General features: G+C 45.2%; 1 protein-coding gene across 2 annotated transcripts in view; it reads right to left on the bottom strand.

Moving 5' to 3' along the window:
* The window catches only part of ATF6 (activating transcription factor 6), a 71,979-nt gene extending 71,721 nt beyond the window's left edge, over positions 1-258 (bottom strand). For both annotated transcript variants that reach the window (XM_033151225.1, XM_033151226.1), the window contains exon 1: positions 201-258. In XM_033151225.1, the coding sequence (XP_033007116.1) occupies positions 201-243 (43 nt within the window). In that variant the 5' untranslated portion in view covers positions 244-258. The remainder of the gene's footprint in view (positions 1-200) is intronic.
* Positions 259-12,358: the final 12,100 nt, after the last annotated feature.

Here is a 12,358-nt window from a genome sequence, read left to right as displayed (position 1 = left end):
CCCGGGCCGAAACTGCCCCTCACAGGATTGGGGGGGGGGCATTGTACGTCAGGATGGACACACAGAAAGGAACCGAGGCTGGCGGGGGTGGGGGGGTGGAGAGACAGACAGGGCAACGAAGAACACAGGCCCCGGCCCGGTGCTGAGGCAGCCCTGCTGCCCCCTCAGCTGCCCCAGGTGGGGGGCGCGCGCCTCCTTACCCCACTCGCCGCCCGGCTCCCACCCGGCCACGGCCGCCGCCATCTCGCTTCGTCCGCCTGCCCGCCCGCCCGCTTCCGGGATTGCACGCAGAGCTCGTGGGATTACAATCTCACACACGTGTACTTCCTGTAAGCGAAGCGCCCCGCCTCCGACGGCGAGGCCCGGGAGCCGGAGCCAGAAGTCGGAGAATCGTAGCGGAGGGAGGGAAGGAGGAGGAAGGGCCGCCTTACGTCATGCGGGCTTTCTGGCGTGCGAACCGGTCCGCCATCAACACATTTAATAAAAACCACACCAAATCTCCCCCTCGAAGGGTCTGTGCTTCGCTCTTGCCCTCTTGCAGATCCCCACGCAGCCCCGCGCTTTCAAAACAACACCACCTAAAATCCTCCTCCTCCTCCTTCGTGTCGTAACCTTCCTTATGCCAAAACAAAACAAAACAAAATAAAAAATTCTTTTCAGTAGCACCTTAGAGATCAACTAAGTTTGTTCTTGGTATGAGATTTCGTGTGCCAGACCCTTAAATATAGTGAGGGAGTGGGGAGGGGTATTACTCAGAAGGGTGGCGGGAATGGGTGATGGGCTGATAGCTGTGGTAAACCTGTTGACGACTGTTAACGACTGCAATTGGTCTTACAGTAAAGAGCAAGGGGTGAGAAGGTTAAAAATAGCCTTGTCATGTATAATGAGATGAGAATCCAATGTCTCTATTCAGACCAGGTCTCTCCATGGTTTTAAGTTTGGTAATGAGTTGCAGTCTATTTCTGAAATTTCTTTGTATTAAGACAGCTACTTTGAGATCTTGTATAGAATGTCCTGGGAGATTGAAGTGTTCTCCTACTGGTTTCTCCGTCTTGTGGTTCTGAAGTGTATCTGAAGAAGTGTGCATGCACACGAAAGCTCATACCAAGAACAAACTTAGTTGTCTCAAAGGTGGTACTGGAAATAATTTTTTATTTTGTCTTGTTTTCACTATGGCACACCAACGCAGCTACCCACCTGTAACTTCCTTATGCCGTCCATCTCTTTCCTGGGAGGTTTTCCAGCAGAGGCTGGATGGCCATCCGTCAGGGATGCTTCACTTGAGATTCGTGCATTGGGTTGGAGATGACCCTCGAGGCCCCTTCCCATTCTACCATACTTTGAACCACAGCCCCTCAACCCATTGTATGTTGAAACAAAATAGGAAATTCTTTCCAGTAGCACCTTAGAGACCAACTGAGTTTGTTCTTGGTATGAGCTTTCGTGTGCATGCACACTTCAACTATGGCAGACCAACACGGCTACCCACCTGTAACTGGAACCATTGTATGTTGTTGTTGTTCAGTCGTGTCTGACTCTTCATGACCCCATGGACCAGAGCACGCCAGGCACGCCAATCCTTCACTGCCTCTCGCAGTTTGGCCAAACTCATGCTAGTTGCTTCGAGAACACAGTCCAACCAACTCATCCTCTGTCGTCCCCTTCTCCTAGTGCCCTCCATCTTTCCCAACATCAAGGTCTTTTCTAGGGAGTCTTCTCTTCTTCATTGTATAGGATTCTGCATTTTCTGCTGTACCAAATATGTTCGTCCTAGTATGCTTTAGGTTTTCTATTTATTTATTTTCTTTTTCAACCTTGTTTAAGCTGTTTATTAGCAGAACACAATGGGCAGAAACTCAAAGAAACTGGGATGAGGCGGTCTAAGGGTGAAGTCTTGCTCCTGTCCATCATAATACTGGACAGATTACTACAGGGTGTTGAGAGGGGTTATTTTGAACTATTAAATCTGCAGCCGTAGTCTAGGCCAGAAGTGCTTTCCCTTGGTGACCCCGCCATGTTGGAAAGGGTGTGTGTTTGCAAAGTATTTCCTGTCCTGTCCAGAAATGCACCATGCTGGATGAAGCTAGCTCGAGATCTTTTCTAAATAAATCAGTATCACCCAGCAGCCATTTCACCCTTTCCACCCTGTTCAAGTGTGTTCCATTCGTGAGCAGGGGTTTTTATAAATCAGTCTCTTGGTTCTATATATGGCGGGCATTGCAATAGTGGTACAGGTCCTCTACACAAGGTTGCCCACACAGACAAAGTCCCTCCTTGTACTGTACTTTGCCGTACCGACCATCCACCACCACCGAGGGCATCGATTGGAATCGTAATTCTGTAAAAGCAATCTTATAGTATGGCAAGTGGGAGTTTTGTCAAATAACTAGCTCGGATGTGCTCCGTTTTGATAAGTGGGAACCATGGTGAACTTTTGGTAGAGAAAATTGTGGTTAAATCCCTTTCTGCATTGGACCTGAAGAGACATTCTCTTAAGTGCGTGCCTCTTTTCCATCTTATCCATCCTTCCTTGGAGGTTTTTAAACAGAGGCTGGATGGCCATCCGTCATGGATGCTGTTGCTGAAATTCCTGCATTGCAGGGGGTTGGACTGGATGACCCTTGGCTCCCTTCCAACTCTTAAGATTCTATGAAATGGATCTGAACTAATGACAGCCATCCACCAGTTTCATATTCAAAACTGCTTTCCACCCCAACCCCTTCTTGATTACTATATATAAATAATACATTTGGGCTTGGGCTGGGTGTTCATCAGTATGCGGATGATACCCAGCTCTACCTCTCTTTCAAATCAGAACCAGTGAAGGCCGTGAAGGTCCTGTGTGAGTGTCTGGAGGCGGTTGGAGGATTGATGGAGGCTAACAGATTGAGGTTGAATCCTGACAAGACAGAAGTACTGTTTTGGGGGGACAGGAGGAGGGCAGGTGTGGAGGATTCCCTGGTCCTGAATGGGGTAACTGTGCCCCTGAAGGACCAGGTGCGCAACTTGGGAGTCATTTTGGACTCACAGCTGTCCATGGAGGCGCAGGTCAATTCTGTGTCCAGGGCAGCCGTCTACCAGCTCCGTCTGGTACGCAGGCTGAGACCCTACCTGCCCGCGGACTGTCTCACCAGAGTGGTGCATGCTCTGGTTATCTCCCGCTTGGACTACTGCAATGCGCTCTATGTGGGGCTATCTTTGAAGGTGACCTGGAAACTGCAATTAATCCAGAATGCGGCAGCTAGACTGGTGACTGGGAGTCGCCGCCGGGACCACATAACACTGGTCCTGAGAGATCTACATTGGCTCCCAGTACGTTTCCGAGCACAATTCAAAGTGTTGGTGCTGACCTTTAAAGCCCTAAACGGTCTCGGTCCTGTATACCTGAAGGAGCATCTCCACCCCCATCATTCAGCCCGGACACTGAGATCCAGTGCCGAGGGCCTTCTGTCGGTTCCCTCACTGCAAGAAGCAAAGCTACAGGGAACCAGGCAGAGGGCCTTCTCGGTAGTGGCACCCGCTCTGTGGAACGCCCTCCCATCACAGGTCAAGGAGATAAACAACTACCTGACATTCAGAAAATACCTGAAGGCAGCCCTTTTCAGGGAAGTTTTTAATGTGTGATATTTTTGTATCTGATTTTTGTTGGAAGCCGCCCAGAGTGGCTGGGGAAATCCAGCCAGATGGGCGGGGTACAAATAATAAATATTATTATTATTATTACATTAAAGTAGACAAATAATAACTTACAAAAAGGATCAATAAATGTCTCACTCATTGTCTATAAACCTTTATCAGAATCACATGCCAGATTTTCTTTTGTGAATTACATAAAATGGTTTCAACCAGTTTTTTAATAGCCAATAATCAAATGTAGAGGTTGGGGTACATTTAAACATAATACTGGACTACTACAGGGTGTTGAGAGGGGTTATTTTGAACTATTAAGTGAGAAACTGCAGCCGTAGTCTAGGCAAGAATTGCTTTCCCTTGGTGACCCCGCCATGTTGAAAAGGGGGGGTGTTTACAAGGTGCGTTTCCAGTCCTGTTCAGAATGCACCGTGCTGGATGAAGCTAGCTCGAGATATTTTCTAAATAAATCAAATAAAACCGCTTAACCCACTGAAATATATATTTGAAAAGTGAAAGGTAAGGGGAACAATGCCAGTTATTAAGCAAGATAGCTAAAGTAACAGGGTCATGTCCTCCATTGCGACATGTCCTCCTGCTGAGTGACTTGACTGAGAACTTTGGAAAAAGCAACCATTTGAGGATAGCAAGTGAGAGAAGAGTAGAAGAGTAAGTTGAGATGTTCAGAGAACAAATGAAGAGACTCTTTATCTCAAGTGTAAGTAGGAATTCTAATTCTTGCTGGATTCTGCTTCTTTCACGATCCCTCAAGATTTAGAAACGTAGGGTAGGATTAGCTGCCAGGTGCCCCAAATTGAGCACAGAGATCTCTAGAAACCATCTCCTAATTTCCCCCCTCTTCTTCCCTAGGTTCCAAAGCCTGAGAAGGCTCCGCGGGCTGCTGGTCTCCTGATGCCATTTGCCCAAGATACATCCCCTGATCAGCGATCAGGAGGGAAAGGAGTGGAAGGAGGAGGTGAAAGTGATTAAGGATGGAAGGGAGGAGGTGGTGAAAGTAAGATCAATATATGTAAGACCATGCGACCAGGGGATGGAGTCCACCGATACCAACGTGGATAGTGAGTATTGATCTTTCTTCATCAGGAACAGGGAGGCCAGAGAAATCCTGGCTGCGGGGCTGAGGAGGGAGCAGAAAGATGGGTTATGAACATAATAATAAATTAAAATGCTAAGAATCTTTTCTCTTCTTTTCTCTTCCAGGCAGCGGCAGCAGTGAGACCAGCAGCTCCAGCGGAGCTCCTACCCCCCCTCCCACGCCCAGTTCCCCCTTCCCCACAATTCCAAGTGTTTAATTAAACAAATATATAAATAATGTTTGTTTGGATTCAAATATAAGTTTGTAATACAAATATGCTAGTCTTTGATCATGTTTTTATCCCTGGGGGTTCTTTTTCCAGCCGTTGTGAGGATGGGTTCATCTACAGCGGGAAGAAGAAGAAAGAAGAATGGATACAAAAACTTATGGAATATGCAGAAATGGTGAAACTTACTGGAATAATAAAAAAGCATGATAACCAACTGACACGTCCCCCTGCTGAGTGACTTGGCTGAGAACTTTGGGAAGAGCAAGCATTTGAAGTTAGCAAGATGGCAAGTGACAAAGTTATTATTTTGCCAAAGGGAATAAGACGACTCACGTCATCCAATGTGTAAGTAGGATTTCTCCTTCTCATTCCCAAATTCAGCACAGAGATCTCTAGAACGCTTCTAGTAATTTCCCCCCTCTTCTTCCCTAGGTTCCAAAGGCTGAGAAGGCTCCGCGGGCTGCTGGTTTCCTGCTGCCGATTGCCCAAGATACATCCCCTGGTCAGCAATGAGGAGGGAAAGGAGTGGAAGGAGGAGGTGAATGTTATGAAGGACGGGAGAGAAGAGAAGGTGAAAATAAGATCAATATATGTTAGACCATGCGACCAGGGGATGGAGTCCACCGATACCAACGTGGATAGTGAGTATTGATCTTTCTTCATCAGGAACAGGGAGGCCAGAGAAATTCTGGCTGCGGGGCTGAGGAGGGAGCAGAAAGATGGGTTATCAACATAAAAATGCTAAGAATCTTTTTTCTTCTTTTCTCTTCCAGGCAGCGGCAGCAGTGAGACCAGCAGCTCCAGCGGAGCTCCTACCCCCCCTCCCACCCCCAGTTCCCCCTTCCCCATAATTAAAAGTTTCTAAATAAATAAATAAATAAATAATTGTTCAAATAAAGTTTGTCATGCAAATATGCTAGTCTTTGATCATGTTTTTATCTGGGGGGGGGGTTCTTTTTACAGCGGCAAGAAAGTTGCTTGCCCAAAAATGGAAAGAAGAAGAAGAATACGTCCCAGCAAAAGAAGAATGGATACAAAAACTTATGGAATATGCAGAAATGGTGAAACTTACTGGAATAATAAGAAAGCAGGATAACCAACTGTTCATAAAAGAATGGAAATGGTTTATGGAATAAACTGTAAACGGATAAGAACATTGTAATAACCTGCAGTTTTATAAGAGTATTTAAAGTAGATGAATAAATGAGCAAATTAAGTTAATTTGGGTATGCAGAAAATATAAAAAAATAAATTTAAGGGACAGCAGAAAGAGGGGGCAGGAAGTCGAGTTTTGAAATGTTAAAATGATTGCAAAATTATTGAAATGTATAAAACTGAAAATCATAAATGAACTATAAGGAAGAGAAGGGCAGGGCAGTGAGAGATCACCAGCATTCCTGTCACCATTCACCTGCGCAGCTCTGGCTGCCCCCGACCCACCTTGCCAAGTGGGAGGGAAATTCTCACAAGGGGCACCCCGCACCCAGCCCCACAAGCGGAGTAAACTGCAGCACCTCAAGATTGCATGCTGGCACAGCACAGATGAGATGAGTTGGAAGGGACCCTCAGGACCATCCAGTCCAACCCCCGGCAAGGCAGAAATATCCCACTACCCCACCATCAGGATCCAACATGCAACCGTGGCCCTATCAGCACCCGGTTTAAACCAGCTGAGCTGCCCAGGCCCTGAAGAAGAGAATTCATGAGTGCATGCTCCCACATAAAGAGTACCATAGATCCCCTGCAAACTAGCCCTACACTGTAACCCCGCATGTGCACGCATGCCTATGACCTTATGACTAATTAATAACTAATTAACAGTATCCTCCCCTCGTGTTACTGAAAACAGGGTTAGAAGGGGCCCTGGGTCATCTAGCCCAGCCCCCCATAGATTAGCCCAGAGGCCTCTGGCCTCCTTTATAAATCCTAGGAGCAGACCAGAGGGAAGCCTGCATCGGTAAGGTCCACTCCTCCTAGCTCTGCCCCAGACCGCTGCAGATTGGCCGATTCAAACGGCCGGGTTCTGGCGGGAACTCGCAGGCGGTGACCCCGGGAGGCAGAGCAACGGCCACAGGAGCAGTGTGCCTCCAAGATGGTGGTGCAGTGCGCCAGGCTGCAAATGTCGCTCACCGCTGGGACATGATGAGCGACCACGAATGGTTCCTCGTCCTTCTGGGGAAAAGTGGCAAGTGGGGTGCCGCCAGGCTTTTCAGGCTTTTTTCTATTTAAAAAAGAATGGAAATGGTATATTGAATATTAACAAATAATCTAGAAACAGATAAGAACATTGTAATAACCTGCAGTTTTATAAGAGTTGGAAGCTATAGTAGTAAATAAAAAGGATATGATAGATGGGTGGACAACTTATCAAAATTTAATAAAACAAGAGAGAGGAGAATAACAATTAAAATAATTTAAGGAATTACCAGGAAATTTAACAACATGAATATCAAATAATCATTTGAACCAAGTATTTAAGAAAGATAGGATACGAGGGTTTGGGGAACAGATATCACAGCTGGAGAGAGATCTGTTGGAATGTAATGTAAAAGTGCTATCTAAAATGTGTAAGAACAAAATCGAAAATTCTTTCTAGTAGCACCTTAGAGACCAACTGAGTTTGTTCCTGGTATGAGCTTTCATGTGCATGCACACTTCTTCAGATGAAGAATCTGAAGAAGTGTGCATGCACACGAAAGCTCATACCAGGAACAAACTCAGTTGGTCTCTAAGGTGCTACTAGAAAGAATTTTCGATTTTGTTTTGACTATGGCAGACCAACACGGCTACCCACCTGTAACTAAAATGTGTAAGATTATTGGAATGGGAAACAAAGGATGAGCAAGTAAATTCCTCAATGATACATTGGGCACTAGATATTGGTTATAATATAGATATGGAAGCATGGGGACGATTGTGTAATATGGATATAAAACTTACAGCATGAAAGAAAATTATATGAAAATGTTATATTGATGGTACCTAACACCGAGTAAATGGCAAAAATGTGTATATTAAAATCAAGTAAGTTGGAAGTGTAAAGAAAAAGGTTATTTCTATCATATGTGGTGGTCTTGTAGTAAGGTTAAAGCTTACTGGGAAATGATGAGGAAGCTGTTCCTGGAGGAAGAACTGTGAGGGGAGAGACTCCATCAGGCAAGGCCTCCTTCCACCTGCCTTGCCCCACCCTCTAGTGTATGAGATGCCCACTTCCGGATCATCAGGAGGTTGCTTTGCGGGCGTCATGACCCGAACACGCGCGTAGGGGCTGAACCCAGCCCCTGAGCGATTGGTAAGCTGATTCCCGCACTTCCCCACAATCAGGTCGGCCGGGGGACGACGACAGGTTTAAGTCCCTTTAAACTAGCGGACGCCCTCTTTGTCCTGCTTCCCAGCTGGTTATTTAATTAATTACAATTAAACACAATTAACAACAAATCCTTGGTAATTGCATTCATATAAATTGTATGAAAAGATAACTGTTAGCTGCAATATATTAATTGCAACTATTGATTAAACAAACAAATAAATAAATAAGTGTATTTAAGCACAATCATGGTGGAAGTCAGATGCCTATAAGGGGTATTTGCGGGCCTCCCAATAGCCTAGTAGTGATTCTCCTGACCTTCTGTTGTCCTTCCTCTGTTTCAGATATTCAGCTACTTCAGGTGTGGATATGCGGCCACAGCATAGTCCACTGAGCGCGCGAACGGGCAATAAGTTCTGGTCTTGGTCCTGACCCCGGCCTTCAGCAGAGTATTAAAGTGTCCTGGGTCTCAAGGAGGGGGATGCGCTGGGACGAACTGCTACCAGCCACCAGGGCCGCTTCAATGGGTTTCCCCGACGCGCTAACCATACAGCTAGGGGAAAACGACTTGGCATACCGGAAATCCGTCGATTTGAAATGGAAGATTTTCGAGGACCTTAACGAACTGCTGGCCATGTTTCCAGGTGTGGAGCTTTTATGGTCTTCGATGCTGCAGAGGCGCATGTGGCGCGGCGGGCGCTGCCCTAAAGCGTTAGACAATGCAAGGAGGCTTTTGGACTCTGCTGTGGTGCGCAAGGTGGTGACAATGAGGGGCCAAGTGATCAGTCACCCGGGAATTAGGCGCTCTGAGGTCGCCCTATATCGTGACGATGGTGTGCGCCTTTCAGATGCAGGAAATGCTGCTTGGTTAGCAGATATAGTAAGGGGTATTAGGAATTGGTAGCAGGTATTGGCAGGGAGCCCATTAGGCTCGAGTGGCAGTTAGGCATTGGAAATTTCCAGATAAAGTGGGGAGGGGAGGTAGCGTCATCAACTGCCCCTCAACGGAAGGGTATTCCGGGTATTCCGTTAAAGGATTCTGGCCACGCCCCTTATGGTGATCACAGGGGGAATTCTGGGAGATGTTCACCACTGGGGTTCCTTACTGGTGGTTAACCCTTCACTGACTCCCAACACACGGGTTGGGGTTGGATATAGCTGATAGGGTCCAATGCCTAAGCCAATACTGCTCATCATCCGTAACCAATAAAGTTGTGGCCTTTACGCCCATTACAATTGGCATAACGTGTCCGTGTCATTACTTCTACGGGGAGGGGAGGGACATAGCCACGCAACCAGTGTGGTGTAGTGGTTAAGAGCGGTAGACTCGTAATCTGGTGAACCGGGTTCGCGTCTCCGCTCCTCCACATGCAGCTGCTGGGTGACCTTGGGCTAGTCACACTTCTCTGAAGTCTCTGAGCTCCACTCACCTCACAGAGTGTTTGTTGTGGGGGAGGAAGGGAAAGGAGATTGTTAGCCGCTTGGAGACTCCTTCGGGTAGTGAAAAGCGGGATATCAAATCCAAACTCTTCTTATTCTTCTCTGCTTCTCAATTTGTATTGTATTTTATGTACCGTTGCTTGCTGTTGTTTTATTGATTATAGTTTAGAAATTATTTATTGTAACTGTTGAGTGGATTTCTGCTTAACTTTTTTATGTTATTATTATTTAATACTATTCTAATGATTGTTGAATGTTACTAGAAAAACAAGGTCAATCTCAGCATTATTCTCCATCACCCCTAGTCTTTATTGCCACATGCATAAGATTCCAGAAACCTGTGTAAATTGATCCATATTCATGGCACCCACCCACTAGTTCCACAATCAAAGCTCACTCCCACCTCACCCCCTTATTGAGGATCACAGCCTAGATGGATGGAACAGAGCAAGCAGGGACCGTGCACCCAGTGTTTCACTATAACCCCAAGGGAAAGCAGGAAGTGTACTTTCAGGTACACAGGGTAGGGTAGGGTGGGGTGGAGTGGGGGTAGAAAGAGACTACAGATTTATCCACACCAGAGTTTACTATTTGTAGCTCTTTGCATTCCCATTTAATTTGTATAGTCCACATGACATTACTTTCAAACAACACCAACCTTGGTTCTTTCTCCCCGTAAATTTTGATTTACCCAATTTAGAAATAATCTGAAAAATGAGAAATTGGTCTCAGGGTTGCAGGTGGTTTGTTTGGGGTTTTTTGGGGTGGGTGGATCAATTGTTATTTTCTGCTATTCCCTACTACATCGGGGCTGTCTTTTTCAGCTGTGCCTGTCACTATACCTCTCCTCTCTCAGGTACCCTAGACTGACATCTCAAGGTATACAATTGAATGCAATGTGATGAGCTCACAAATTGGCATGCTGCAGTGGTTATCCTTTCAGCCAAGTGGAAACATATGCATCTGTGTCAATTTGATTAAACTGGAAACAGGTGTTGAAAGAGATGCAGTAAACAGAGCCATAGCTATGGAGGGGCTAGCTGGTTTTTTGTTTTTTGTTTTGCTTTTTGGCCCGGGTGAAGCCTCCCAAGGGGCACCATTGTGGCTCCCAGCCTGTGTGTGTGTATGCAAATGTGCATGGGGGGTGCCAAACTGGGTCTTGGACCCCGGTGAAATAAAGCCCTAGTTTTGCCCCTGCAGGAAAACCCAACCAGTCACTAGAGAAACAGAATCCCATCTTCCTCACCACAGAGGATGGCTTTGTAGGAATACATCAAAATTTCATGCAATCCATAAAGAAGGCAAGGTAAAAAACAGGGAGAGAAAAATAATCCATCATATATTAATATGCAACAAGCAAGATCATATATAATAACAAATCAGATTCCTTCCCTAGATATTTACAGTGTTCTTAATGATGCTGTTTTCCACTTCCCGTTTTTGTCGCGTAGGGAAGAGGGTCGAGAGATGTGCAGCAGCACACTTCAATGGCGACTATCTAAAATCCTGGGGTGAGGCCGGGAAAGCTTGGTTGAATCCCCAGCAGTGCCGTAAACAAGCTCCCCATCAGGGCAGCACAGTGAAATTTTAGATCTTACAGGACAGAAACCAAGACTCAGAAATCTCGAGGAATTAAGAAATCTGGTTACAGACTGGCTACAGGTACATCAGATTAATGAACTGTTTAAGATAGATAGGAAAAATGGCTTTGCAGAACAAAAGTGTCAGTTTACTAAAACTTATTAGATACAAATATAAAAGTATTATCAAAAATGTACGAACTGCTGTTGGAGTGGCAAACTAAAGAGGAATTTGTGAAATTGAGCATGATTTAGCAAGCAAAAGATGTGGGTCACTGTATTGATTATGAATTATGGGGAAGGTACTGGAAAATAAATATGAATTTTACAGCATGTTATGCGACAAAAGAAAATATGATGAAAATGGCCCACAAATGGTATTTAACACCCAGCAGGTTGGTGAAAATGTCTAAAAAAGAAAAAGGTATATGTGGAAAGTGTAATGAAAATTTGGGATCTTTTATTAATATGTGGTGGTCCTGTAAAATAATTAAGGAATACAGTATTGGGAAACTATATATAATGAATTTAAAAAGATACTTCAAAAAACCCTTTCCCCTAAACACCTGAGATTTTCCTCTTGGGGGTGGTAACAACAGAGCCCCCCCCCCAAAAAGAGTTTATTACTATATGCCACCGCCACAGCTATAACCTTATTGACACAAAGGTGGAGAACAAGTATAGTCCCCACTAAGAATGACAGAGTAAATGGTTCAAATGTACTGAACTGGCTGGTCTTGCCAACAGGGTAAGAGAAAATGATGATAAGAAATATAAGGAGGAATGGGTAATGTTTATTGACTATTTCAAGAACCAGTATAGACAGATACATAGCTTAGCAGGTCTCGAGTTAATCCAGTAGAGTTGAAATAGATGGAGTATTTAATAGATAACATTGGATGATTTAAACAATGTGGATTACATGCAGTAGTAGAAAAGCAAAGGAACCAGGAAAGGTGAGGAAGGGAAGTCATATGGTATATGTATATATGCTGTATTTGGTACAGTATGTGGGAAAGGGGAAGGGGAGGGGAGTTAAATATGCTCTTTGTTCCTGTTTTTGAAAATGCAAAAAA

The sequence above is a fragment of the Lacerta agilis genome, chromosome 6 (assembly GCF_009819535.1).
Source record: "Lacerta agilis isolate rLacAgi1 chromosome 6, rLacAgi1.pri, whole genome shotgun sequence".
Classification (NCBI taxonomy): Eukaryota; Metazoa; Chordata; class Lepidosauria; order Squamata; family Lacertidae; genus Lacerta; species Lacerta agilis.
This window is presented reverse-complemented; position numbering and strand designations above follow the sequence as displayed.